The sequence below is a fragment of the Cladosporium halotolerans genome, assembly GCF_011745625.1.
Source record: "Cladosporium halotolerans strain TM138-S3 chromosome Unknown Sca18, whole genome shotgun sequence".
Classification (NCBI taxonomy): Eukaryota; Fungi; Ascomycota; class Dothideomycetes; order Cladosporiales; family Cladosporiaceae; genus Cladosporium; species Cladosporium halotolerans.
In genome coordinates, this window is record NW_027191469.1 from 221035 (window position 1) to 248822 (window position 27788).

A 27788-nucleotide genomic window follows, 5' to 3' on the forward strand; every position below is an offset into this window, starting at 1 on the left:
AGAGACCAATAACATCCAGGAGTAGCGTAGATTTCCGTGAGAAGACATGAGAAATGAAAATTGGCCATGATGTTCATGCTAGCTGTTTTCCGCATCATTCAAAATCACCACAAGCCAATCAAGACTGCACCATTGCCATCCCCAAAGCATATTCAAAGCAAGAATGCGATCATACTCATGAATCCAAATCAAATACCCTAAACCAAAACCCTAACCTTACACAAGAAGGAGCAACCGCGCTCGACCTCTGCCAGTCTAACTGAAGACATTAATGACCCTGTTTCCAATCCCCATCAAGACTCCATCCATCCATCCAGCCATAAAACATTACATCCTCCCCTACCTCTACGACCTCTCAGGGCTAACACTCCGGCTCCCGTACCCACTATCGCCCTCCTCCCATCCGCCCGCCCTCTTCGCCACGCGCAAACAGCAATCAACGATCCTAGCCCTCTCATCCTTGCCCAGACCAGCAGAACGCCCCGCCGACGTGCCGACCCAGACGCGCAGACTGCAAGCGATCTCCTCCAAGCCCTGCAGCGAAGCGGCCGCCTGGCGGTCGGAGCTCAGCACGCGCAGAAGGCGGAAAGCGCCGATGGCGGTGAGCAGCGTGAAGTGCTCTGGCGCGAGGTGCAGGGCTGCCAGTGCCTTGGCCACGCTGAAGCGGGCGGCGGTTGGCGCAGCACTGGAGGAGAGCGAGATGAGTTTGGCGAGGGTGAGGGCTGTGCGGACTTCGGGGGAGGCGGGGGCGTGGTTGACGAGGTTCATGGGGCTGTTGGGCGACATGACTGGGAGGGCTTCCAGGGCTGTCACGATGTTGGCGTCGCGGTTATTGTTGGACAGGACGGCTTTGGCGGCGAGAGCGCGAGCCTGGGTCGCGGAGGCTGGGGGCGCGATGCTGATGGCGAGTCCAAGGTAGTACTCGATGTCGAACCGAGAGCGGCCAGTGCTAATTGCGTCTGCGAGAGTCTCGTCGACGAGGATGTTGGCATACCAAGCGGCCACCGCGTCAAGAGGCGAGCGGATAGCGTGATCCTCAATAACGCTGTCTCTAGCGACGTTAGGGGTCAAGCCATACGCAGCGGGCTTGTTCCAAGCCAAGTTCCACGCGCGTTGGATCATTTCATCGCTCAACACCTCGTCACAGTCGAGCTCGACCAGTCTAGCGAGATGATCGGGCAGGATGTCCACGTTATCGTCAAGGCCAGGGCGCCCTTGAGCCTTCGCGTGAAGCAGCTCCTTCTGCTGCTTGCGAGCAGAGTCCCAGTAGATCTTGCCGACTTTCTCAGTGAACTGTTTGAACATAACCAGATTACCGTATCCGGCATTCGCAACCTCCCAGAAGAAGACGCGGAAATGGACAGCCTTCTGCGCGAGTCTGTTCGGGGAGTCTGGCAGAGTGCCACTGGCCATCAACGTAAGAAGCAGGCGGTAGTAGCTCACTTCGGCATCGCCACCTGCGAGCTGAGCGTCGATTGCAATATCCCAGGCCTTGATGCGAGCAGCTTCGTCTTCCTTGTTCGCTCCAGTAACGACAGTGAAAGTTTCGGACCCAATTAAACGACGCACGGAGAGTTTGAGCATTTTGGCAGCCACCGCGACAACTTCGAGCAAGAAGTGCTTCGGGATCCAGACCGATTGCACGGCAGTAAGCCAGGCCTTGCGGCGGACTTCAACAGGCGAAGCCAGTGATGGAGCCTGGGGCAAGCGTACCGACGGCCGCATCTTTTGCTTTTTGCCAGGGCTAAAAGTGAGCAGAGGCGCCAGGAGATACACGATAGCGCCAAAGACGAGCAGAACCTTCATCAATGGCAGGGCACCCTGTCGGGAGAACGCAGCTGGCGAGGAGAACGAGTCTTCGGCGCCGCGCTTGATAATATGATGGAAGCCAGGGATTGCGCCGAGCCCGTGAGACGAGTCGGATCCAGACTGCGACTCGTTGTAGCCTTCCATCATCATAAGACCGGCCATTGAACCAAGCATGACCTTGTTCATGAGGCCACCCTGAGCGTTCCTCGGACGGTTCTGTGCTTCAGCCGGCGGGTTCGGAGGGCGGTTGTAGCTCGGTTGCGCCTGCTGTTGCATGTACTGCTGTTGCTGCATGGCGTTAGGAACATTCAGGTACGACTGCAAGCCATTTTGCGAAGCCGTCGACATCTCCCTGGGCCTAACAGTGCCACTTGGTGGATCAGCAGTAGTCGAAGCCTGCCGGTTACGCGCCTTGCCAAAGGCAGCCTCCAAGGCAGCAAAGCGAGTCTTCAAAGCAGCCATTTCTTTCTCCATCTTCGTATTCCTCTTCTCGAGGTGCTTGATGTACTCAGTAGCCTTCGCCATGATAGTAGCCTTGTTGAGCTTATGCGCAGGAGCAAGTCCCTCGAGATCTTCAGCATCATCTCCATCGCGGCCCATAGCACGCAATGCAGGGACGCTCTGTCTCAGCTCGACAATCTTGTCGTTGAGGTTGTTGCGGTACCTCTTCTCGATGACATTATGAGAGGTCTTCTTCACTGGCGGCTCATCTCCATCTTGTGAGTCACCAGCTTCATTCTTGTTTTCTTGCTCCACTTCGGCCTTCCTCTTGCGGCCACCTCGCTTCTTTGGGGGGTCTGGAGATGTCTGAGAAGAGAGGCTTGTCCTCTTATCGGTCGTCGACTCAGGGCTATGGTGCAGACTTGGCGTAGCGACAGAGCCTGGTCCGCTAGAGGGCATTTGATATGACTGATCCTGCGACATAGCGGAGAGCGCCGAGAGATCAAAGTCTCCCTGTGTCTCTGCATTTGAAGGGAGAGGCCAAAGTGCATTGTTCGCGTCGGCCTTCTGAGTCTGAGGGAGTCCAGGTTGGCTAGAAGCTGTCATGCCAAAGTCAAAACTACTGGTGGTATCAGGCGGATTGCCAAAATTGAAGGCGTCGTTTCCGGGAAAGTTGTTGCCAAAGTCGAAACCATCTTCACCCATGATCATCGGCGGTGCCATGGTGCTGTTCGCTCCGAGCTTGTCAAAATCCATGGCGGGGAACACGGTGTCTTGGATTGGCGAGTCGTTTTTGCTTGAGCCAGCAATGGAGAAGTCATTTTCAGGCGAAGTCGAATCCGCGGTGGGATCCCAGCGCAGCCAGTCTTCCCAGCCTTCGTTGCTCTGACCCACCTGCGCGTCGAAGCCTGACTGAAAGTCGGCCTGCCAGGTGGGAGCGTCCATGGTGAAGGTTAATCAGAGCTCGTGTGCAACCAGTTCAGTATTTGGGGTCCAGGCGTGGTGGCGTTTCAACGCGAAAGTCGTGGGTGCGCGTGTCTCTGAGGTGACAGGAGACGAGGCACCATGGCCCAGCAAAATAACGGCAGTGTGCGCTCCTGCAGGCAGCAAGGACTCGAGGGGGTCTGGCTATCTTAGCGACGCGATGGGCCTGGGGGTGAGCAATTGGGAAGTCGGTTATGCCAGGGTTGCAGGAAACGGTGAACGGGCCCTGCGGGCTTGTGAGACGGGGTCCGCGGCGGCGCTCAAAACCTCTCGTACGATCACAGCCACCCTCCCGTCGTGCTAGCTTCTGGGGTACAGCGACCGTCGCCGGCTGTCTCCGGCAGGGCTGCGATACCGGATGGTCCACCATCCGGGTGCGAGATCAACTGAGCGGTGTTATTTCGTCATGAGGCGTATCATTTCGATGGCAGACAGCATTGTACAGGATTTACAGTATTTAAATGTGAGACGTGCTTCATGAAGCTTTCCATATAAGGACCTGCCGTTTTCAAGCACTAAGGTACTGCGAGACCGGGAACTAGGAATAAATGCGACCAGAATGTGGGACGCTTTTATCAGATTCGCACCTCAAATTGCTCCATCTTCATCCTCTCAGTGTTACCTCTGAATGTCTCTCCAGGCGGCATTCTTCTGCAGCGCATGATAAGTTGCCTATCATTGTGTGGCGAAGTTGATGATTACCTCAGGCATCATACCAGCAGACCTCGAACCATCTTCACGTCCCCAGTGTGGCGCAGTCGCGCGCGTCATATCGGGTCTTCCATGATCCTACATGGTACGATAGTGAAAGTCTCGAAATTGCGTTCACAACTGTTTCCAAAACAAAGCAATGCACGTCCTTAAAAGAATCCAGTGAGCGTATTGTAGGTGTCGTATTATTAGTCTCGCTCCATCGAAGGCAGGCGCATCATACCACCCTCCCGTCATCCCATGAGAGAACCAAACCACTAGTTCATTACCCCAAACCCCAAGACACTTCCCAGCTCAGAGATTTCGGCATGGTCCCGTGTGTTCTGCATCCGATGGCACCATTCCAGGTTTCCGTCCACAAACACCCACTCGCCACCGTTCTGGCTGTAGTCGCCTCCCTTGAGAAAACCAAGTCCGGACGAGACCATGTTTGACATGCTCTTCAGCGTGCCGCCTAGGACGCTAGACTGGACGTATTCGGGCTTTCGGTCGCCCAGAGAGAGGCTTTTGGTCATTCCAAGCTTTGCATACAAAGCACGTGAAGGATCGCAGTAGATGGGAAACGGGCACCCGGTGCGCTGTTTGTAGCCTGCGATTACACTCGGCTCACCGCAACCGATGATGGCGAGCGCGCTCGACGATTTGATCCGTTCGAGGTCTTTGGGTGGGAAGTGTTTGGTTAGCTGGCGCACGTAGTCTTCACAGTGCTATTGAGCCCCGTCAGCGATGACAGCATTTCAGCCAAGTGATGACGACTCACGCCGCAGAAGAAGTGTCGGATGAACACGATCACTTGTCTACCCTCGGTGTTGAAGAGGTCTCTGAAAGGAAGCTCTTTGCCACTCTCGTCGAGGACCTTGAGATCGCCCGCTTCTTGCAGCACAGTCTCATCTGGCTTCGGATGACCTTCGCTGTGCTCTTGCGCCATAGTTCGACTGGAGATGGATAATAGATGCCGCCCCAAGGTGGTTGTCAATAGATGTGGGATGGCGCAAGATTATCACTTCGGATTCCCGGATGCCCGGGATTATTACTGCGAATGACGGTGACGAAAGTGATGATGGGGAAAAAGAAACGCCCGACTTGTGATCGCCCCTACCTGTGATGTGGCGAAGCCTCGCTTGGTCAACTTTGATTTGCACAAAAGCCCGCCATGGGCATGACAATGGTACAGATATCGCGCAAGGACAGCCCAGGTAACTGGCCAAGCGTGAAGACAAGCGGTGTCGCAGAAAGTGGGAACCTGCTGCATGCGTGATGTCGCGATAACCGCCCGAACATCCACATGAGCTCGCCGCCTGTCCCCAAAGCCAGCCGCGCCAAGTCCCTGTCCTCCGGCGCCGCAACTCGCCGCAAGTCCGCTATCAAAGCCGCCGCATGCCATCCTGTCACACCGCAGACTCACCACCTCACCCGCCCTGCACCACCCTTACATCGCGGGAACATCACATTCGCATGCGATGTTCTCCTCCAAACTGACGCGGGTCGCCCACCGCGCCACCACCATCTCCAACGCCACTCCATCGCCTGCGCAGCGGACCGCATCGCAATGCTTCGCTACCGCCTCCCAGCAGCGCCGCCCGCATCAGCGACGACACTCCAGCAGCAAAGCCAGCTGCCCTCCCGATAGCAGTAACAAGCCTGCGCCGGCTGCCGAGAACAGCACCCAGGCTTCTGGGCCGGAGAAGACGCCCAAGAGGACAAGCAGGTTGAAGAGGACGCAGGTTGAGAAGACCGCGAAGGGCAAGGAGGAGGCAAACCAGTTTGCTGGTCTGCCCACTGTTCCGGACACCAAAAATGTCGGAGAGAAGGGTAAGGATCACCCTGAAACATCAAACGGAACATATACTAATCTTCCTTCAGATTTCTGGCTCTCCACCTTCTTCAGCTTACATCACCCTCTGTCCCTCGCCAACCCTCTCCCTCCGCCAGCGTCTGAAGAGACTTTCAACAGCATATTTGAGTCGAAACCTCAGGCTGATGTTTGGGAGAACGGAAACTCTGCGGAAAAGAGGCCTGAAGACGTGATTATTGCCCTGCAGGACACTATTGAGACCCTCGAAGGCACCGGCGCATCACAAGAGGAGGCTGGTGTAAGATGGGAAGTGCTCCAGGAAAGCTCGAGCAACAACAGCAACGTCAAGCACTTGGATGGCCCGCCTAGACCTAGGACGATCGACGAGCTGGTTATGCAATTCAGGCCTTTCCAGCCTCCTCCTCCGCCCCAGGCGTTCCCTGTTGAGACGAAGGCCCCGGAGAAGAAGCGCGCGCGTGCCGCAAAGCCCAAGAACAAGCACTTCCGAACAACCATCGACATCACCGAGTCCACCGCCGCCGACGGCCACAGGACATACACTGCCTCCCAGACTCCTCTAGTGCAGATCCCCAACCCCACGGAGAGCAAGACTTTGGACGTGAGCGCGACCACCTCCCGCCAGCCGCACCAGCCCTTCCTCCAGCGCGCATGGCGCAAACACCAGGCCTACCTGCAGTCGCAGCGCAAGAGCGGCCTTTCCGTCTCGGCGGTCCACAACCCCCTCCGCCACGTCCGCCGCGCGCCCACGCCCGGCCTCCGCAAGCCGCAGATGCGCCTCATCTCCGTCAAGCGCCAGAGGAAGCTGAAGATGAAGAAGCACAAGTACAAGAAGCTGATGAAGCGCACGCGCAACCTGAGGCGCAGGCTGGACAGGAACTAGAGGATTCGCATTTTATTCCAATTTCTGCGGTTTTTCCCTGCACACGTACAGACCCCCACCCTTTGGCATATCTTATTGTTCTCCGGCGTTTCCTAATATGTTGCCGTGCGTTCCGCAGGAGGAGCCACGGCTCCCTCGGCTCGCTTTGCTGGCACACGGAGGGGTTGGAGCGTGGCGTAGAGTAGGTAGCATATGGTATTCCGCCCGCATGTTGCTGAGCGAATAGACTTCTTTATATCGTGAAAGTTCTCTTCTCAAATTTCATACCTACCACACAGCTGTGGCTGATGCCTTCCGTCAACGCGGAACCTTTCAATCCGCCTCTCGACGCGTGGCGATTGACGGTGCGCCATTCCGACCCTAACAAGACGCTTCTCTGGTCTCCTGGAAACTATCCACCGAGTCTGACGCGACTTAGCAAATACTAAGAAATAAGCAAACAACGTTATAAAAAGGGCATTGCGAGGCTTTACCATAAACCAGATCGGTTCCGCTCCTATTGAATTACATGAGCCTCCTTATGGAGCTTCAAGAATCACGTTGTAACGCGACAAGGAATAGAGCGTCCTCCAGCCAAGCCCAGGACGTATAGACTCTTCGTCTCGGGCCTTACCAGTAGAGACATCTTAACCCGATAGAAAGTCAAATACCGGCCGCCCGGTCACTTGTTTGGAGAAGCTAGACTATAATGAGCTCGCCCGAACGACACGTATATAGCTAAAGAGATTGATGAATAGAAGTAGTCTGAGGTGCTTAGATCTTCACCTTTAGGTCGGTTGAAGATTTGCGTTTCGTTCTCTTTGGATCTGGTGTAATAAAGGGCTTAAGGTGGGTTGAGGTGAAGCTCTATGAGAGGATTTTGCGGAGTCTTTGAACTGAAATGGGCAGGCGTTTCGTATTTATCGTTCATGCTCGCTGGTAAAAAAATATAGTGGTTATGGCCGACTTATCTCTAAGATGGCTTTGAGGACTTGGATGCTTTAGTTCTTAGACGCAAGTCTCGTCAAATAGAAAAGATCGCACAAGAGACTGCGTACTCTAGCTACTCCAGGGACATCTTCGAGGCAGATTTTGTGGTAAGCAACGTCGAACGAATACGACAATGTAGCTCTCCTGTTCAAGAAAATTTCCCAACTGGATTTCTTGCAGACAAACACCACCGACGAACTTGAAACCCTCCCCGTATATCCACCGGCCGATCCGCATCAGACGGGAGCATGTCGGAAGGCGGCTTTCAAAGAGGACTCATGCCGTCCACGTGGGTCCACAACCAACAGGTAGAGAGTGTCGCGAGGAACTATGAGGAACCGCTGAACCGAGGAGCTTCTCCCTGAGGGAAGATCGACCGTCACGCTGTGCAATCCATGGGACAGCTCGACAGACCTTTCGGTCCTCTGTTGTTACTCGATCGCCCGCGGCAGCTCTATCGAAAGCTCCGTGCTCCGGACGCAGCCGTGAGAGGGATATGACTGCCGTTGGAAGTCGACGCGCTCTACACATCCAGAATCGCTTGCTTTCCGAGCCTCGGTGTCCAGTCGCGTCCTAGTCCTAGGAAAGAAAGAACCTTGCTGCCGCAGCGAATGCGAGCTGGATCCAAGCTGCCGCGCGCAGTATTCTTGACAGTGTTTGCAATCCGAAGCACGCTCAACCACTCTTCACAGCAGCAGGCTTCTTAACCTGAGCAGACCCGCCGTTCGAGCCAGCCGTCGGAGCCGGAATGCTGACCTGTCCGCCCGCGGGCATGAAAGACCACATAGACGCGAGAGAGTCGAAGGTAGGCATATTGAGCAATGAGGTCTGAAAGCTCGACGTCGTTCGAAAGCGTAGGTCACTTTCACTCAGTTGCAGGACAGCGCGTAGATCTCGTAATAACCGTGAACACTCGCGGCAGGGGACCTCACCGTTCTTTATTTAATATAATACCACCGCCATCAGCGGCTTCATACCGCATTCGCGTCCACAGCAGTCGGATGACCCATTGCGTGATTCCTAAGCACCTGCAGAAGGGCCGGCGCTAGGGCTGTGCGGCATCGCGCCATCGCGACTGTCAGGCGTCCCACGTGCGATCGCAGCGCGGTGGCTTGCGATCGCGGCGGCGGGTGGATGACGAGATGGCTTTGTGTGCATCTGCATGTGAGTATTCTTGACATTCATGGTCGGTAACGTGGGCTTTGAAAGGTCTTTGATGTTGCGAACACGATGCTGTGTGGCCGCGATCTCGTAGCCGACGAGTTGGTGCGCGGAACGCAGCGGACGACAGGGCGCTGTGGTGGCTGGAAGGAGCTAAGCTCCTGTAACCTGTCTGTTCACGCTTGCCGTAGTTTGACGAAGCACATGAGAAATCACGTTGACAGAAGAACACAAAATGGTGTCAAACATCATATTCAATCGTTCTAGATTCTATTTATGAGCTCGCTCTCTCCTCTCTCCTATCCTCCCTCTCCCTCTCTATCCATCTCCAAGCCCCAACAAGTTCTCAATCGAAGCGAAAGAGAGGTAGATCTGAAGAAGCAAAAACAAAAGTCTGTCTCGTCTATACATTAGGAATAAGAGAGAAAAAAATCAAAAGAAAACAGAAGAGAATTTCAGGAACCGGCTCCTTCTGCCCTTTTTACCGTCGTCAAAAAGCTGAAAGAAAGTTGTCTGCCGGATGACTCGCTCGTGAGCCGATGCAAAACGGGAAAAAGAAAGGCAAAAGTAGAACCAGGATGAGCAAATGAAAGGGGGGCCTGTGCCAACAGAAGAAAGCTGCAGGCACTGCCTGGGGTATCTCTCGAGAAAAACGTGTCCTGTACACAGTGTTCCAAAGAATGTGCTGGCGAGGGTGTGAAAATAATGGTTGCAGGTGTGGTCGAAATCCGGCGGCCGGGAACAGCAAGCTCTTCCCGACGTGTCTTCTGCCGTCTAAAGAAAGAGGACGCCCTGCGAGGGGTGGGAAGAGAAAGATAAGGAGAACTCGTCTGCAGCGAGTTGAGCCGAGGAGTCGAAAAAAGGGGGTATACGAAAGAAGAGAAGCAGGAGCAGAAGGTAGGGGCCCAGCTTACATGACCATGAGCTTCGTCGTGCGTCGCTCGGCCATGAGGCCACGCCTGTCAACAGGCGCGCTGAGGCCGCCCGGCGGCCCTCCTCCCGGGTAAAGACCTGGGCCGCGAGGACCAGGTGGCCCGCGGCCTGGTGGGCCAACCATTCGAGGTTGAGAGCGCATGGCAGCCAACGCGTGGCGTTCGCAGTAGACGCGCCCTCGAATTTCGAAATAGTCTTCCGCCAGGACGATTCTGCAGTCTACGCAGGTGAAACAGCGCGGATGGAACTTCTTGTCCGTCGGCGGGCCGCCTTTGTTACCAGCGGAAGTGGTCGTTTCGAGGTACTGGCCCTCGATACCGCGGTGGCAACCTGCGCAGAGGGAGCCATTTGCCTCGTGGTAGTGGTGCTCGCAGTAGGGCTGGTTGTCGATAACGTAGAAGTCGGCGGTAGCGAAGGGCTGTGCGCAGGTGCGGCACGTGAAGCACTGCTTGTGCCAGCGACCGGTCAAACGCCCATCGGCAGCCTTGACAGACTTGCCCTCAATGGTTTGGTTGCAGCCGCGGCAAATGGGTCTGACACCGGGAGTTGTGGGACGGCGGATTCCTGGGGTTGGAGGTTGAGGATCAGAGAGCGCCGGTGGGAAAGGCGGCGGCGGCAGTCTCGTCTTAGGGGCATTAATATTAGATATAGGCGCAGCGGAATTAGGAGGATCGTAATCGCTCGGTGATTTGGGAGGCGGTGCTGGTTTGGAAGGAGGCGGTGACACGCGCTTCCGAGGGCTGGTGTTGATTTTGAGAGGTGGCGGCTTGACATGCTGAACGTCGTCCTCCCAGGGCTGGTTGTGAGACACCCTTGCGTTGAAGTTGGGGTCGACAGGCGACTCTTCAGGGGTTTCGATGGCTGCCGGAATCTTCGGCGGCGTGCCTGGGCTAATGGCTTCAGGTCTGGGTCGAGCAAAGTTCCTGGGCGGCGATTTGTTTTCGGTTTGAACGGTCGGCTTCTCAGGCTGCCTGAAGCTCAAGCCGGCCGGCTTCATCTGCTCCTCCTGTCCGTAGGAGGCGAGCTCTTCCCTCAGCGGCGAGAAGGCATCAAAGCTGCTGGCAGCGCTGGTGCTCGGGCTGGGGCCGCCGGCACTGCTGCCAGCGTAGGAGTGCTTCGATCCGTTTGACGAAGAAGACTGTGACGACGCATGCGAGTAGTTTTGCCTGTGTTCCTGGACGGCCTTGGGGACTGGCGGTGCATCTTGTAGACGGTGGTCCATTCTGTTTCCTCGCTGAGCAGCCGGATGTCCCAGAATGTCGATAGAGCTGACAGAGTTGACTGCCGAGCTCGGAGCACGCGGCCTGCCTGAGAAAGGCTCTGTCGATGAACGAGACAAGCCGGGAGAAGGTTGGCTCTCGTCGCTGCCTGAACGGTGAAGAGGGAATGTCTGGCTACGATCTGAACTGCGCAAAGGAACTGGGGGTTGCGGTGGGAGGGCACTCTCTGATATGGGCTCGTGGCTGAACTTGTCCAGGAACGTGGGAGACAGCACTTCTTCTTGCGGTCTAGCAGGCCTAACAGGTGGCTCCCTCTTGCCATCTGAACGGTGCGAGTTTGCAGTCGCAGGTCTTGAGATGGGATCGTCCTGCGAACGAAGGCTGTGTGTATCGCTGGGCCTCCGCCCGTCTACGTGTGCCGACAAGGGCGCAACAATATTGGGGTTGCTAGGTTTTCTCAGCCCATTCACAGTGCTTCCTTGAGACGTGATCGGCCTGTCCAGTTTGCTCCCTCCTCGTGACTGCGCCCGCTCTCGCGTTCCCCTATGCGAATGGCTCGTCGATGGCCTGCTAATAGGCTGACCGGGATAAAAGGGCGGGAAGGCGCAATCGTAGCCGCCAGTAAGTTCTGGGCTAGGCGGGCGAGGGTCGAACAAGCGAGGCATAGGACTCGTAGCGCTTCGTAGAGGCGGCGGTCTCCTCCCCGCGCTACTTCCTGAACGCACACTTGATGCAGGTGATATGGGCGAGCGTGATGAAGGAGACGAAGGATGAGGCGCAAGGAAGGGCCTGTTAGCAGCATCCGGGTTGATTCTTGGAGGCGCAGGCCTTGTGGGTTTGGAAACTGGCGCGTCGGACGATCCAACAGTAGGCGCTCGCACTCTCGTCACGGGCGGCGCAGGTTGCGTGGTGTAATTCGCAGTTGGAGGAGGGCTTGCAGGCTCCGAATCTGACGCGATCGAGTCCATCGTGTACGGGTTTTGTGATTTCGACTTCGCGCTCGTCGCTGAAGCAGGCGTTTTCTCGCAGACGTGTTCTCCCATGGCAGCGATCTCGATTTCATTCCCGCAATCCGAGCATTTGATAGCCGGCAGAAAACTGGCGGGCCTCATGCCGCCAGCGGCCAGTGTCGCTGCAAGCGGCATTTTCGTGTGTGTTGTTGTTGTTGTGGCGTCCCAGAAGCGCGGCGTGAAGATGTGCGCTACTTTGGCAGTAGGATCAGTAGTCTCCGAGCATAAGGGGGTCGCGTGCGCCTGATCGTTGGTTCAGGAGGTGGGTGGTTGGTTTAGAATTATCTGCCACGAGGCTTTTGCGCCAATGATCCACTATATCCAAGTAATGCTAAGTATGAAGGCAAGACATGTGCAGGTGTGAAGAGACGCTAAGTGCGACAACGAGAGACAAGATGCAGGAGTGAAGACTCGAGGTGAAACAGTCAAGGGGACGTGCAGCGAGCGTGGTTGCGAGAAGGCGGGTGGTAGTATGAAGACGAGCGACTCGAAGGCAGGCCACGGCAGGCCAAGCGTAGCGTTCGACGAAGTGGACGATCTTGCTGAAGGAAGCAGACGGCCAGGGCAACGAGCAGCGCTTGCCAGGATGTGGCGTGTGTGTGCCCAAGGGGATGAACGACGGTTTGTGGGCGGTCCGGGAACAGTTACGCTTGTGAAATGAGGTGGACAATGCGCATACCCCCTGGCGCGCATTCGATAGCACGTGCGCAGGCGCTGGCCAGACTTCGACATGCTTGCAAACCCGGTTGGCCTTACGGACGCCGCTGCCGCGGTACCGTCGGGTGCGAACAATGTGGTGGCTACAGGTTCGTGGGTGGCTTCGTTGGTGCTGTGGGCGCCGCCGCGGCTGCAAGGGTGAAGTCGAAGCCTGCGTTCTTTGCGGTATGGCAACGCACCTCAGGCCAGCCAGCCCTGGAGCCCGCTCGCCAGCCGCTACCCACGCCCGGACCCTTATCTCCTGCACATCACCCTGTGCCTGCAGCAACTACACACGAAAAAAGGCCCGCCCGTCCATCCGCTTGCCCCGTTCGAGCCGGCGTCTCCGCAGCAAGCTGGTCGGCCGGCTCGCGACGTGGTCGCTGCGGAGATTTCGAGCGGCTACGCGCCGTCGCTTCGATGCGCCTCTGCCGCCCGGCAGACGCCAATGGCAAGTGAGAGGGCCTGGACGCCTGCGGCGGCGACGCCGTGAGCCTGTATGGAGAGCCCCCGACTTGCTGATGGCATACTCGCTATAGTGTGACCACCGCCCCATCACCTACAAGGCGCTGCAAGCCAGCGACTCGATCATCCAGGCGGCGGCTGGAGCGTAGCCTTGCAGAGCGACTTGCAGACGCTAGGGATCCCTCGCCGTGACCGCAAGGTTGCGGCAGAATTGCGCCTGTAGATCTCTCCCCACGCCTCACGGCAAGCGTGAACGACGTGCCCGAGCGAAGTCGCGACATCCTCGTGAGTTCTCGGCACGTGCGTCCGGCGATTGCTACGTGAAACCACTACTGACACGCCGTCAGGGTGCATCCCACGGTACTAAAGCATGATATATGATGTCAAAGCCCACGAAGAAGCCCTACTGGCGTGCAGACCATACCACGCGACCAGAGAAGCTGCCGATCGTCCTCTCTGTGACGACAGGCCGGACTAACCTTACCGGCATCATTTGCCTGATTGCGCAAGGCCATGCCCTGAATGTTTGGAGCTAGAGGTGTCACAGTCATGGTGGGATGCCGGACAGGTCTCGGAGCGATCGCAATGTAGTAATCTCGCCGCTGACGAGGCCTTTATATCAGGCTTCTAATTCTCATTGGCAGGTTACTAGTCCGTTCAGAATGCCAATCATGTTCGGGTGTAGGTCTTTGCTTTAAACCCTTAGCATGTTAATTCGTTTGTTTGTGACCAGTCATGGGTAGGTGTACGTAGGTGTCTGGGCGTCAGATGTGATGTGTTCAAGGATGTATTGGATGTCTGTGACCAATTAATGGTTGTCAGGTGTGGACAGACCAATGATGAGTGGATTGTTTCCTGTTTCCCACGTCATTGTACATTGCACCATTTGACTCATAATTGAATTGTTGATGGCAAGGCATTTGATTTGTGTTCTTCGACGAGCATCCGCAGCTTCGGCAGTCGTAAGTGACAGAGCCATCGCCTTCGAGCTCACACTTGTGCCTAGCAACCAATGCGCCAGGTTCGTTGCATCAGACGTTCTTCCGCGCAAATGAGACGCGCACTCCGGTGTCGACGTTCTCGCAACTAGGCCAAATGACCTCGCGGCTCGGTTCAGCGCACGTTGGCTGTCGTCCGGAGTGAGATGCGTCCATACTCCGCAATGCCCTGCCAGCTCTTTCCAAGTTTTCAAGATCTCATCTCCAGGCAATCCATAGATATCAACCACCCCAATTGCCCACCCCTCAATTAAGCTTTACCCTCCACCCCTTAACCAAATACCCTCCAACAACCTTCCCCAAACACGCACCGACATAAACCCCCACCAGAACCGTGACCGGCCACCTCTGCCACTCGCGATCCCAATCGAGCGGAATCGGCACCGCGCCGAACCACGCGCCCAGCACCGCGCCCAAACTCATGCCGTAGACCTCATCGAGCGGCAGCTGCAAGCTCGCGGCCTGCATCCAGACGCGGACGTCGAGCCCGTGGACGTAGAAGAGCTGGGGCGTGGCGAGCAGGCCGAGGTGGGCGGCGAGCAGGATCGTGTGCGCTTGGTGGGTGGTGAGGGGCGCGCCGAAGAAGATGAGGACGAGGAAGAGGGCGGGAATGGTGAGGGTTATTGTTAGGAGGAGGGAGAGGAAGGCGGGCTGTTTGGCGGTTTGTATTAGCGGTTGCGTTTCGTTTGAGGTAAGGGTGTGGGCGTGGGACGTACGACTGCTCTAGCTCCAAAGTCCTGGGAGGGTTTGGCCTGCTTCTTCCATTTGTTCTTAGGCTGGGGCGGCGCCTGGCCTGTGGATGGGAGGCAGAGGAAGCAGTAGAGGGCCTGGAGGATGATCACGACAGGCGCGGCTCTAGCCAGAGTCATGACGGGATCCTGAACCAGGCGGTTGAAGCTCAGGGCAAGACCAGAGAGCAAGATGACCGGGTGCAGGTTGGCGGCTAGAAAGGAGTACTGATCGTGTAGTAGTTCGGTAGGTTTGGCTTGTGGCAGGGGAGTCGGCGCCGGCTTGGAAGCCGGTATGGGCTTGATGCCGGGCGTGGAGCTCATTGTGGTGTTTGGTGGTCTGCGACGCCTGTAGTTGTTCGCGATCGCAAGACGCGTAGGAGGAGCTTCAATGCGACTTTTCGGAGAGTCGGGCTTTGCGGCTTTTAGCTCTGGCACGGGGAAGCACGGGGTACCTCGATGTCCTGTCTTTACTTCTCACCTCACCTTGTCTGTACGTCTTATGTATTTGTTCAAGTATATCCTAGCCACAACTTCATGCGTCTTCCGTTCCGATGCATTCTGAAAGTTCGACTTACCGAGTATCAATCCCGTGCCTTACCTCCCAACTCTCATCCACCGCGCCACATCCAGCGCCCTTCCCGGAGTACAAACCCATTGTACCCTCCCATCCACACGCTCATAGGGCCCCGTGCCTCGCGCACTAGCGGCTTGCCATTCTGGGCGTCCAGTCTACGACCATACGTTACACAAGCCAAGGAAGTTGGTGGGTAGGATGGAATGGGGAGGGCAGCCCCAACCCTAGCCCTTGTAACACTATGGAGATGTTGGAGGTAGGTGTCGGGAGCGGTGTAGGGAGCAATTTGGGTGCGTGGAGGTGTCCATACTATAGATCCGTCGTGGAAAGTTTTCTCTGTCCGCGTGGACCGTCTGTGGTACGTATTGGCTTGCCGTGGCCGTGATGCGTTCTGGAGATCCGAGCTGGCCAGCGCCCACGCTTCCATCCATCTACCGTGGACACCTCCCTCCCCAACCACTCACCAGCTATCCAGAGATAGAATGTGAAACCTGTACAGACTCAAATATGAAAAGTCATTAATTACAATCCTCACGCATCCGATACACGAGACGGTATGTGCGATATCTACGTACAGAATATGTGCGCGGGCGCCCGATCCGATATGAACAGACGTGATCAGTGCCCCAGTCATAAATCCTCAATCCAAAAACGCCCCATAAACCCCGTAGACATATATGTCGTCTGTTTCGTGCGAGTCCATCGATATCCGCAAACGCCCAGAAATCCTCAAAAGAACAATCAGAAACTCAGTCTTGGTATCATCGTCATCGCATCCCGACCCCCCAAAACTCCTTCCAAAGCAAAAACCGCATCAAGCCCTCTCTCAAAGCTCAAGCCCCAACATCCCCCCACTCCGCAAAAGGAAACTGGAACTCCTCGCTCCCACTTCCGCCAGCACTGCCACTGCCACTCCCACCACCAGCACCCAACCCCAACTCCGGCATCACAATCCCCGGGAACGCATTCGCCTCCTGCCCGCCCACGACCCCCGACCCATCACCCCAGCCCCCAAGAGTCAAATCCTCCGCGCTCCTCCCCCTCTCATCGGCCGTGCTCGCACTGTCGTAACTCCAAATACTCCCCGGCTGCGCCTGGCGGTCCGGCAGTCCCGCAGGAAGGGGCTGCGCGGTCGTCTGGCCCTGGTACAGAGACCAGAGATCCGCGTTCCAATCCAGCGCGCTAGCGCTCGCGGTCGGGAGCGCGGACGTCGAAGCGCGGTGCGGGTGTGGGTGCGGAGCGTTGTAGGAGTCGAGCAAGCCCTCGATGGGCTGGCCGCCGTAGCAGGCGTCGAAGATGTTTGTTGTGGAGCCGTCGAGGGAGCCGAGGAGTTTCTCCCAGTCTGTGGGCTGGGGTTCGGGCTTGATGGGATGGGTGGTGGCGGAGGGAGTGGCGTGGGACGATGAAGGGTCCGCGGCGAAGGAGAGGTAGTCGAGGTTTGTGAGGTTTGGTTGGGGGTGGGCGGAGCGCTTTTTGGGCTTGAGGTGCGGGTGTTGGTGGTGAGGTGGGGCGGAAGGGTGGAGGGTGGTGGAAGCGGGGCGGGTGGAGATGTTGCTTGGGGAAAGGGCGGGTTCGGAGCGGGAGATGTTGACAGGTTCGTAGGTTTGTTGTTGGGGGGAGAGGGAGGGTTGGCTTTGCGCTTGGTTTGTCTTGAGGTAGGGGCCGAGATTGGGGACGGTGGCTCGTCGGTCCTGGGTGTTGTTGTCGGTGGGAGTTGGTGCGATAGACGGGTTGAAGCGCGATGCGAGCGCCTTGAGCTGCTTCTTGGTTGAAGATTGTAGTGTTTGAGGTCGAGGAGCCGGCAGCGAGCCTTCGGAGTTGTGGCGGCTGGTTTTGCCCTTGGGCGAACTCTGACTGGTGGCTGGCTTCGGGGCAGCCACCTGCTCACCAGCAGGAACGAATGAATCGACGACCTTCTTGAACTCAGGAGCACATGGCGCATCGCTCTTGTTTAGAAGGTCCATCACAGAGGTGACAATCTTCTGACCCTCCTTGAGAATCTTCGAGCCAGGGTCCAGAGTCAATCTCTGGAACAGAAGACCAAAGCCGGACAGCACCAAGACCTCATCCTTGTTCAAGCAGAAAGAGAAGCTTAAACTCCTCTCTTCCAGAAGCTGGACGATCTGGACGACGGACTTGCACGAGCTAGCGAGGGCGAGCATTGCCGAGGAAGACTTCGACCCGAGCGAAGCACAAACAGCAGGGCGCTGAATGAGAGCGCGGATGTAGTGGTAAGCCATCGACAAGATGGGTGAGCGACTGCTGATTGTTCCGACAGTGGGCTTGTCCTGAGCGAAATGAAGACGAAGGTGTTGCGGAAGCGTGCTGTGCCAGTTGTCGAGCTCGTCAGACAGGTCGGACAACGTCTTCAGAGACAGGTCGTAAGAAGTCTTGGCCGGAAAGACCTCCTCAAGAACCTTGGACAGGATCCTGGACGCTCTGAATAGAGCCAGCGCGCTGGACAACTTGGTCGACTCGCCAGGAAGAGTCGGCTGGAAGCCACGCTCGGTGACATACTCATCGTCAGCATCGACGGGGAATTCGCAGTGGACGTCGTCATCCTTGATGTTCTTCGGCAGTCCCAAAACAACCGATGAGAAACTGAGGACAGAGTTAGCCTATTGAACCTTCGCTCATCAGTCTAACTTAAACTTACCAATCAACCGTATACAGCGTCCAGAAAACCTTCTTCCTCGTCTCACAAGTCAGCGTGCCCAGCGCAAACCTCTTCTGCGACTGATGCAAGCCCAGGCGCGCCGAAAGCGTCGTCGACAGCCCCTTATAAGTCAACAGGCGGGTCAAGTCGCCCTGCTGGATGCAGAAGATCTGCGCCAGGATCAACGCCTGCAGCGTGCCCATACTGTTCTCCGTCAGTACGGAGTCGACAGCGGCCTTCCACTGCGTTTCGAAGCTCTCGATGTCGTCCGTCGACCGGTTGCCACCAGACATGGCGGCGACGCCGAAGACGAGGTTGAGCTGGGCGATCTCGACTTTGTCGGTGACGGCGTCGGAGTCAGTTGTGTAGCGCTCGTAGAGCGTGAGGAAAGTCGGTCTGTGCAGGATGGGGAACAAAGGTGCCCATTCCTGGAAGAATATATTGACCAGCTGGTCGGAGACCATACGCGACGGCGCTCTCCACACGACAGAACTAGCCGGCGTCGAAGGCGAGTCGTCTGTCTTCTCCGAGCGAGTGGCCAGCAGACGTTCAGTGCTGATATCTGCCGTCGACCGGCCGCTCTCCTGGACCTTGTGCTTGAACGCCTCGATGAAAGTGCGCGCGCTGGACGTGCCAGCAAAATACGAGTCGGTGCCTTCGCCCTGCAGCGACGGCGACTGCTGGACCTTAAACGTCTCGTCCGGCTCAGACTCGTCCTTCTTCTCCGACTGGACCGACGACCGGCGGGGCGACGGCAACTGGATGGCGCGCGGCGACTGGGAGTGGATGCGCGAGAGCATGTCGATCTTTTCGTCCTTCTCGTCCAGCAGGTCCTTCAGCTCGCGGACTTCAGTCTCCAGAGCGCGCACGCGCTCTTCCAGGCTCTCGGTGTAGCCGCGCGGGAAAGCGCGGCGGCTCAGCTTGTCGCTGGTCTTGCACTCGAAGCCGACGTTGGCGCATTGCGAGCAGCACGGCCGCACGCCATCGCAGCGAATCTTCTTACTTCGGCATCTGGGGAGCTGGGGTCAGCATACGTTTCATGCTGTGACGTGACATGGAGGTTATGCAGCACATACCTGTCGCAGGCCTGCGCGATTCTCGACTGCGCGCTGGAGCCCACCTTGATGACTTTCATGGGGAGGATGCCCGGCATGACGGGCGGAGGGGCCAGCGAGCTGGCTAGGGCGAGGTTGTGTTACAACTTGGGCGAGACCGGTCGTCCGTCGCACGCGGTGGAGCGAGATGCCTCGATCGTCACGGCGCGGAAAGTGATTCGTTCGTGTAGATGTGTGTTCCTGCGTGGTGCAGAGGAGCGAGTCGTCGATGAGGAAGTAAGCGGAAATGTGTTCCCGCTTGGTGCAGAGAACCGTGTAGTCGGTATGAGAGTAAGCAGAATCACAAGGGCTCACTTATGGCATTAATCAGGAGGAAAGGCTCCGGAGGGCGGAGGCGGAGAGGTCAAGGATATCAAGCGATCCGGGGAGCAGAGTGGGGCGAACAGCGGTCCTAATCACGTTGGAGTCGGCAGGCTCTAGCGGGCGATCGCCAGCATCATCGTCAGAGGCAGAGCGCACGGGTGCAGAGCAGAGCGAGGGACGAGCGAGAAGTGCACGGAGGAAACGGGGCGAGGATGTGGCCTCTAGAGTTCTGAGGGAGCCAGAGAAAGAATCCGGGGTGCGGGAGCGAAACGGAGGGAGGCAGCCACACCAGATCACCGCCCGGCGCCTCACACGAGCAGTTTGCGGAGAAGGGCCTTGGAGGAGGGCATTGGCGCCGCGTGATTGGGCCCGGCCGCCGCCAGCAGCGCAGGATCGCCTCTGCCGTCGGTGGGGGAGGCATGCTAAGGCGAGCGAAGGGTGGGCGGCGAATCACGCATGTGCATGCTCACCCGGCCGGCAGAGCGCGCAGCCCATTCGCACGGTGGAAACTCGCCAGTTGGACTGACTGCCACTGACACGAGCGACACGAGCGACCGAGGACCATCGAGGACGACCTGCCGTTGCCGGTGGAGCAGCGCCGGCGCGGACGCAAACGGTCGTGGAGGGTCTTCGGCACGTCGCCATCTGTCTGTCGGACGCATTGCGGAAAGCGTCCAGCGGCCTCCGAGCCTGCTGAACTCGTCGACAACCCAAAACTACCGTACGGACCCAAAAACCCAGTGTGCGGGGTCGGCGATGGCCAGTTCTGCGGTCTGCATGCGTGTGAGACGCAGCCATACGGCGCCCTCTATTTGTCAGTCTCTTCTCCAGCTTCCCCAGCCTTGTCACGGCGCAAACCCCGGAGCGAAATGGCTGGGCGTCCTGGCAGACTGGGGGCGACAAGCCTTGGGGCATGAGATCATCTGCAGGAAGCCCAGTGCCTAGGTAGGTCCAGTACCCGTATGAATGTACACAGGAGACAAGCCCGGCAGCCCTGAACAACGAGTCGCCGATCGCTACACATCATGCCTCCAGCAAAGTCGCAACAGCCATCTCGATCGGCACCCGCGAGCAAGCTGCGACAATTCCACATGACCAATGCGTACAGTAAGTTGAAACTCATAATCCTTCCCCCCCGCGAACCGTCCCGCCTGGCTGGAGCGGTGGCGTGGGGCCCAGCCGGACGCCAACTCTATGCCTTTACCGCTGCGCTCGTATGCAGCTACCGTGCAGAGCAAGTCGCCTGTCAGTCAGTTCTGCATCGCGATGCGAGCAAGCTTTCGGCTGGCGTCTCCCCGGTCGTTCGTCGCTGGGGCAGGCAGCGCAGCAAGCTTTCCGCGATTGACGCGTGCATCAGTAGCGCACTGCTGCCTTCGATAATCGATACAGTGAAGGTATAGCAAGGTACGGTACCTCGACACACGTCGTCGCGAAGATCTCGAGCCCTGTCGGGCTGCAGGCCCGAATGCACGTCCTCGGTGATCAATGAAAAGACAAGAGAAAGAGAAAAAGAGGAAAAAGACTCATCACATGTTTCAGGCCATCCAGCAGAACCAGAGGGTGTCGAGCTTCCCGGCTTAGATACCGCAAAGAAAGGGCGGTCCGGTCAAGTCGTTACGCACGCAAGCCGTTTTCGTTCTGTGGATGCTGTAACAGAGTTGACATGCGACGCGGAAAGCGTTTCGGCAATCGATACCCCCCAAGCACGTGATTCTAGTTCAGTCCAGTTCCAACATCGCAAACATCGCAAAACGCGCATTTCCACTCCCTAGCACCTGGCTGGCCGTCTCTGTCTCAAACATGAACTACCGACCGACAAGCAACCAGCGGCTCGGCTGCCTTTACCGGCCGCTCTCAAACCCACCGCGCTATAGGTAACCTTAATGCTCCGCGCCGACAGTATCATTAGTCGTGGAGCGGCGACGATCATGACGAAACAGCTTTTAAGGTACGTTAGCTTCGACGTGACACGGTGTGACGAGTTTGAGTTTTGGACTTGTGCTAACGAGGGCACGAGACTCGTGACTACTGTTTCTGAGGCGGCTCTGCTGGCTGCTCGCCGACGTCCGGAGCAGCTCCGAGATTCAGGGTTGCTGGGCCGAGCAGAGAGATCGGCTACGGTACCGTTCGAGCATGTTTGGTCTAGACTAACAAAACACGCGCTCTCTGTTCTGACTCTCCGCGGACGCTGCTCTGCGCGCCTCAAAAGGGCAAGCGAGCCGTCCACGTCGTCCGCACGCATTCATACACAGCTATTGCGTGCTCGCCCGGCAGTTGGCTGGCCGCGTCCCAGACGGTTCTCACTCTCAGCTCAGGAAAAATCCTCGTCAGCCTGTCCTTGCTGCTGCTGATGTTCATCCGAAGCGGCACCCTGATGTCTCCCGTCGTCTGCAGCCGAAGGTGCGGGAGGAGCTTGCATCTCAGCCAGGTAAGCCTTGACGACGTCGGATTCCGCGAGCTCGAGTTTCTGGTTCGATCGCGAAAAGTCGTCAGCAAATTGCATGCGGGCGCAATGGAGCTAGAGAATTCTGCGGCTTGCGATGGAAGAAAGGGTGGAAGGAAGGTAAGCTCGCGGGCTGCGTCTGGACTCGTGGCCGGCAAGCCTCGTACTGAGTGTCTGCAAGCCTGCAAGCCACCCACAGCCTGTCGTGCCGCAGGGATCCTGCAGGACTGGGGTAGGGATTGTAGATGTGATGCAGTCAGACCAGATCGTCCGCTCGGCCGACGTCTTCCGGTACAGGCGTTGGCAAGCTGGAGATGCTGGAGGATGCTGACGGCGCGTGCGAGAGATTGTCGAGGCGCGTGCACTGAAACGCATGGAATGCACTCAATGCTCGCCAGACGCAAGCCGCGCGAAAGTAAAGCAAAACGAAGCAAAGCAAAACAAGACAAACCAAAACGAAACAGTAACAGAAACGAAGAAATCAAACTCACCTGCCTCTCAAAATCCTCATAAGCCCTCTCCATCAACTCAAACTCCAGCCTCCTCAACGCCATCGCCTGCTCATAGACCTCCCTCCTAACCTCCGTCTCCTCCCCACACTCCGTCCCCTCCAACTCCTCCTGCGAAGCATACAGCACCTGCATCTGATCAAAAACCCTCTGCTGCAGAATCATCACCGCGCGCAACCTATACACCTCCCACAACCGACTCTTCCCCAACAGCGCATAAAGCCGCGGCGCACCGCCCTCGAGCTCCTCCCCCTTCCAGAACCCCCTCACCTCCTCCTCGCCCTCCACCGTCCGCGCAACCTCAAAGCTCAACCCGTCCTCCGGCCCAACGCAAAGCAGCCAAACAAACTCCCCCGTCCAATCCACCTCCCCATCGCCCGCATCGACAATCTTGAACCCCGGCGCGCAGCCCGCGACCTCCCTCTTCGCAGCGCCCAGCGCGTCCCCCGCCGGCAGCGCGAGGCTCAGGAAGAGCGTCTCGGCGCTCTGCATCCGCGCGTCCAGAAAGCCGTACGAGAACAGCATCTCGCACGCGCCCTTCTCGTCGCCGTACGAGATCGTCACTTCCTCGCCCCCCCGCACTTTCTTCCCGGGCCGCAGCGCGAGCACCGCGTTGCCCTCGCTGTCGACGTCGTAGACGGCCACGGTCTCCTCGTGCGCGGCGTGGTTCGCCAGGTCCACGCAGGGCACCATGCAGTGGCCGACGCGCGGGTAGTCGAGGGCCCGCGAGCGGTACATTGCGTCGGCTTGCAGCCAGTCGTCTAAGGTCAGGCGGTCGCCGACGAGGCGGTGCCAGCGGGTGGAGGCGGCGAGGGTGGTGAGGAGGGCGTGTTCGCGGCGGAGGGAGGCGAGTTTGCTGGTTGTGGCGGGGAGGAGAGTGGTGCCTGTTAGGAGGCGGAGTTCGGGGGCGGTCCAGAAGGTGGGGAGATTTTCGAGGGGGAGGAATTTGACGTAGCTTGTTCTTGTCAGTTGGTTGGGTGATGTGAGGGAGGGGGAGGCGCACTCTGTGAAGGGGCTGTGGACGCCGAAGCGCTCCGGTAGGTCGGGGCAGGAGAGGGTGGCTTGGTAGAGGATGAAAGCTACGATGGCGCCGCGGGGCGTCTATGAGGAAATGGGAGGATCAGCTTGGGTACTGATATGGTATGTGAAGTTGGTGGCGGTGGAGGCAGTCAGAGGGTGGAAAATGATATTACCTCGTGACCCATGAGATTACGCTGTTCATAGAGAAAATATTACTACTGCCGAACAGGCTTGATATGGAAGGACAGAGAAGATCTCGATGTGAAAGAAACAGGAAAATGCCACCTACTCTGCCAAAATCACCTAGACTCTCCAGCAACTCTCTGAAGTCGCGGTCTACCTTCGCTTGCTCGTGCACCTGCTCCTGCGACAGGATCAGATCCTTCGGCACGGTGAGCAAGCACTCTGCGCCTTCAGCAGAGTTCTCGACATCCTTGGACGCCAACAGTGCAGAGCCTCTGCCCTCGACATGTCCTTGTCGCACATCGTGGAAGCGCACGCCGTTCAGCTGCGTCCACGGATGGAAAGCCTCAGGCGACAGCGAGAGCCAGCCCTGCGACTTTCCCTGACGGAGCATGCTGCGGGCGTGGGATGGATGTAATTTGCGATTGTGACGATTGGTCTCGATGCGATCTGGTCTGGAGGGGGATCGTTCGATGAGGGAATGCGTTGGTGGTTTTTGCGCGGGCTGGAGAATCGACTGGTGACGTAGAGCGGGCGGAATTCAGGGCGCTGGGCTGGACATGCTGCGATCGCTGGCGTTGGCTCGATGCGGCGACATGTCTCGACGTTCGCTGTCGCTTCGCGCGGCCGTCCAAGCTCGCGGTGCTGGCGTTGGCCTGTCAAGCAACGGCGGAGGAAGGCTGCCGAAAGCATTCGACGCCGATTTGCGGGGAGTGCCCGGGGCGAGGAGAGTGTTGTGTTTGTTGGTCGCAACAGCGCGTGTTTACCTTCCCTTAAGGCGGAGGTTTGTATACCTCCTGACGCTGGTGCAGGTATTGGCCAGGACGACGGCGGTCACGGGATATCTATAGCAGTGAGAGGGTGTAATATCACTAACTTATAATATCACCACGGCACGCGACTTCTGCAGCCCTCGCTCCCTCCCTGCCGCTGCCGTCTCCGCCTCCGTCGTTGCGCGCAGGACGTTCGTGGACGTTGGAAAGGGCAACCGGCTGATCCCGCCTGCCGTTTTGGCCCTGGTCGACGCCCGCGCACGGACACAACAACAAGCAAAGACGCATCCTCAAGTACGCCGGCGGCAGCTCTCTGCCGCTGCCACCACTCACCACCACCACATCCCCAGCCCAAGAACTCCCCGGCTGATCGAGAGGCGTTGCGGAGGCCTCGTCGCCTGCACTAACCACCCCGTCCCCAGCAGCATCCCGCTATTCTTTGCGCGCGCAAGCCTCCACCATCTCATCCGCATTCTTCCCGGCGCACCCATCCTCCGCCCTCCAACACCACCTCGCACCACAGGCGCATTGGCCGTACGTCCTACAAACCACTCGCGCTATCCCAGAGAAGCGCAAAGAGGCTCCAATGCCTCAATACTCGAGCTCGGCGGAAGCGCCTTCCACCACTAGCTATGGACAGGTGATCGAGTACATCGCTGGTGAGCCACCTCAAACACGGGACGACTGCAGCACGACGGCATCAATTCGAACTGGTCGTCGATCGCTGCAGAGCCTGTCAACTGTTAACCCTGGAGAGCCTGTTTCTGACATTCTTATTCTTCACATTAAAGACCGCCTTTACCTCGCTTCGTACACCCACCAACCCGACGAGAACACACCCTTCCCATACCCCACCGCGAAGCAATCGAGGTCGCCGAGCAAGAGATCGTCTAGGGCGCAGCAGGGGCCGCAGGCCGTGTCGCAAGAGAGGCCGCCGCCCATATACTTCACCATTGACAACAGCTTGTTGTACAATGCCTTCCACGCCGATTTCGGCCCTCTGCACATCGGACATCTGTACCGCTTTGCTGTGATGCTGCATGACGTCCTTGCGCAGCAGGATAGCGACAGCAGGCCTGTCGTATTCTGGAGCCATGCGGATTCAAGGAGTGAGTGATGTTGTTTTCCATCTCGTTTCATGAGCAGCATCTCTAACATCTTCAATCAGGCCGCGCCAACGCTGCATGCATTCTTGCTGTCTACATGGTCCTCATTCAATCGTGGCCTCCCCATCTTGCCCTTGCGCCTATCGCACAGATGGACCCGCCTTGCATGCCTTTCCGCGATGCTGGTTACAGCCAGGCAGACTACTCTCTGACCATTCAGGATGTGGTGTACGGTGTGTGGAAGGCGAAAGAGGAAAACCTCGTGGGCTTGAAGGAATTCAGCCTGGAGGAGTATGAGAGATTCGAAAGAGTCGATCAGGGTGACTTCAACTGGATCACACCCGACTTCCTCGCTTTCGCCAGCCCTCAACACAGGCCGACGACTGTCATTAAACCCACCGACCCGTTGTACGCAACCCTCCCGACTACCTTGTCGGCTCTTCACAAGGACAAGACCCTGCCCTCACCGTTCAAGAACGTGCTGAAGCACTTCGTGGAGCGTGACATTGGTCTTGTAGTGAGACTGAACTCGGAGCTTTACTCTGCTTCGCACTTTACCGCTCTTGGTATCAAGCATCTTGACATGATCTTCGACGACGGCACTTGCCCTCCGCTTAGCCTCGTCCGCAAGTTTGTGAACCTCGCACACGTCATGATCAACGAGAAGAACAAGGGTATCGCCGTGCACTGCAAGGCTGGTCTTGGACGTACCGGCTGCCTCATCGGCGCCTACCTCATCTACCGCCACGGCTTCACCGCCAACGAGATGATCGCATTCATGCGCTTCATGAGACCGGGTATGGTCGTCGGACCCCAGCAGCACTGGCTGCACCTCAACCAGGGCACTTTCCGCGAGTGGTGGTACGAGGACACCATGAAGGAGAAGATCATGGCGTCTATGCAGATGCAGCCTTCAACGCCCAACCGTCTCTCGCAATCCAGCAGAAGGCTTGCGAGCAACGGCCAGACCTTCACACCACCCAACGCCGACCGCGCGCAAACGAGCCCTCGTCGTGCCGCCCTAGGCGAGATCACCAACAACGAGCACGCGAACGCAAACCAGCACTCTTACACATCAGAAGACGTCAAGCCTTCACGCGTCTCAGACGAGAACCTCCCTGCGCCTACACCAGGCCAGCCCCGCAAAACCAGCAAGCTGTACAGCACTCGCAAGATGATGGCCGAGAACCAGCCCTTCGACATCAAGCCCGAATCTGAGGTCGTCACCATGCAGCGATCAACCGGCCCCATTGATAACGCCAGCGAAAGCGAAGAAGAGCAAACTCTCCGTGCTCTCGCCGCCCGCAAGTCCTCTCAATCACCTCAGCACAACGCCCTTACCCGCAGCGGAAAGCGTCGCGCAATCTCATGCACAACCACCACCACCACAACAACCAAGTGGGACGGTCTCACCGACACCAGCGACGGCGAGAACATGCGACCAGACGAGATTGAGCAGCGCCTTGCTTCTCCGACGCGTGCTCCCAAGACTCCTGGCGGTGCTCGTTCAGGCAATGGTGTTGGCACCCTCAGCGTCGGCAAGCGCTCTTCGCCCAGCCGTCGCAGCACAGAGGGCAAGACCAGCGTGCGAAAGACCAGCGGCCGTGTCGGCAGCATGGGTACGCAGGCGCTTAGCCGTTCCACCAGGGGCTTGTGAGCGCCCTGAAACGGCACGATCGTCCGAAACCAGTCGGGCGAAGGCGTTGATTTTCTCTGATTGATTCACGACTAGCGAGCGGGCACGAATGGTTACGCTTTCCATCTACCGCTGTCTGGGTTTTCCGTATTTTACTGGCATGGGGTTCTACGGTTACGGGGGAAAGGCCTGGAGTCCTTTCGGCGGCGCTCTATCCGCGAGCACGGGGTTTTCTGCTCCTGGGGTTGTTTCTTGCTCTCCTCACGTTCTGTTTTTCGAGACTTCCTTTTTTGATTCCCTCCTTCCTGTCTCTTGTCTGGTTCTTTCGAGAGTCGGCAGGAACTGAGAAAGCGGCATGGCGCGAGCATTCGAATGTGCACTGCATTTTTGCGGGAGCTTTGGCTTCTTCGCTCATGGGTCGGTCGGTCAGCCAGACCCGGCACTGTATGTAAAGAGAACGACATCTGCATCCTGATGGCGTGCATTTGGGAGCGATTGCAGGCTTATGCATACTACACGAGAAAGACAAGCAAAATCTTCGAACTCGTTTTCTTGACGGTCCCCTCCCGTTTGGACGTAAAGCCCCACTTCATCATCAGTCTGTTTACCTCGGTGCTCTACTCTGCGGAGAGATGACATACCAATG

General features: G+C 57.6%; 8 protein-coding genes across 8 annotated transcripts; 2 read left to right on the forward strand and 6 right to left on the reverse strand.

Annotated features, from left to right (window-relative positions):
• Positions 1-345: 345 nt before the first annotated feature.
• WHR41_06010 (uncharacterized protein) lies at positions 346-3195 on the reverse strand (the record flags this gene model as incomplete). Its single annotated transcript, XM_069374615.1, has 1 exon — positions 346-3195. One exon carries the CDS (start codon positions 3193-3195, stop codon positions 346-348), a length of 2850 nt encoding a protein of 949 aa, XP_069228745.1.
• Positions 3196-3660: 465 nt separating this feature from the next.
• On the reverse strand, positions 3661-5201 carry WHR41_06011 (uncharacterized protein). Its single transcript, XM_069374616.1, has 3 exons — positions 4706-5201; positions 3937-4652; positions 3661-3885 (listed from the first exon to the last, which is right to left on the reverse strand). Exons 1-2 carry the CDS (start codon positions 4871-4873, stop codon positions 4203-4205), a joined length of 618 nt encoding a protein of 205 aa, XP_069228744.1. The 5' UTR covers positions 4874-5201; the 3' UTR covers positions 3661-3885; positions 3937-4202.
• On the forward strand, positions 5116-6900 carry WHR41_06012 (uncharacterized protein). The gene is made up of 2 exons (XM_069374617.1): positions 5116-5757; positions 5809-6900. The coding sequence occupies exons 1-2, from the start codon at positions 5406-5408 to the stop codon at positions 6639-6641; spliced, it is 1185 nt and encodes a 394-aa protein (XP_069228743.1). The 5' UTR covers positions 5116-5405; the 3' UTR covers positions 6642-6900.
• Positions 6901-9681: 2781 nt separating this feature from the next.
• On the reverse strand, positions 9682-12069 carry WHR41_06013 (uncharacterized protein; the record flags this gene model as incomplete). The annotated part of the gene is made up of 1 exon (XM_069374618.1): positions 9682-12069. One exon carries the CDS (start codon positions 12067-12069, stop codon positions 9682-9684), a length of 2388 nt encoding a protein of 795 aa, XP_069228742.1.
• A 1800-nt stretch (positions 12070-13869) lies between these two features.
• Positions 13870-15206, reverse strand: WHR41_06014 (uncharacterized protein). The gene is made up of 2 exons (XM_069374619.1): positions 14810-15206; positions 13870-14744 (listed from the first exon to the last, which is right to left on the reverse strand). Exons 1-2 carry the CDS (start codon positions 15143-15145, stop codon positions 14340-14342), a joined length of 741 nt encoding a protein of 246 aa, XP_069228749.1. The 5' UTR covers positions 15146-15206; the 3' UTR covers positions 13870-14339.
• A 693-nt stretch (positions 15207-15899) lies between these two features.
• On the reverse strand, positions 15900-19669 carry WHR41_06015 (uncharacterized protein). Its single transcript, XM_069374620.1, has 3 exons — positions 19131-19669; positions 18055-19065; positions 15900-17999 (listed from the first exon to the last, which is right to left on the reverse strand). The coding sequence occupies exons 1-3, from the start codon at positions 19205-19207 to the stop codon at positions 16232-16234; spliced, it is 2856 nt and encodes a 951-aa protein (XP_069228748.1). The 5' UTR covers positions 19208-19669; the 3' UTR covers positions 15900-16231.
• A 1785-nt stretch (positions 19670-21454) lies between these two features.
• Positions 21455-24546, reverse strand: WHR41_06016 (uncharacterized protein). The gene is made up of 5 exons (XM_069374621.1): positions 23734-24546; positions 23618-23638; positions 23428-23525; positions 22407-23379; positions 21455-21939 (listed from the first exon to the last, which is right to left on the reverse strand). The coding sequence occupies exons 1-5, from the start codon at positions 24019-24021 to the stop codon at positions 21784-21786; spliced, it is 1536 nt and encodes a 511-aa protein (XP_069228747.1). The 5' UTR covers positions 24022-24546; the 3' UTR covers positions 21455-21783.
• A 149-nt stretch (positions 24547-24695) lies between these two features.
• WHR41_06017 (uncharacterized protein) lies at positions 24696-27689 on the forward strand. Its single transcript, XM_069374622.1, has 3 exons — positions 24696-25059; positions 25192-25509; positions 25569-27689. Exons 1-3 carry the CDS (start codon positions 24987-24989, stop codon positions 27161-27163), a joined length of 1986 nt encoding a protein of 661 aa, XP_069228746.1. The 5' UTR covers positions 24696-24986; the 3' UTR covers positions 27164-27689.
• Positions 27690-27788: the final 99 nt, after the last annotated feature.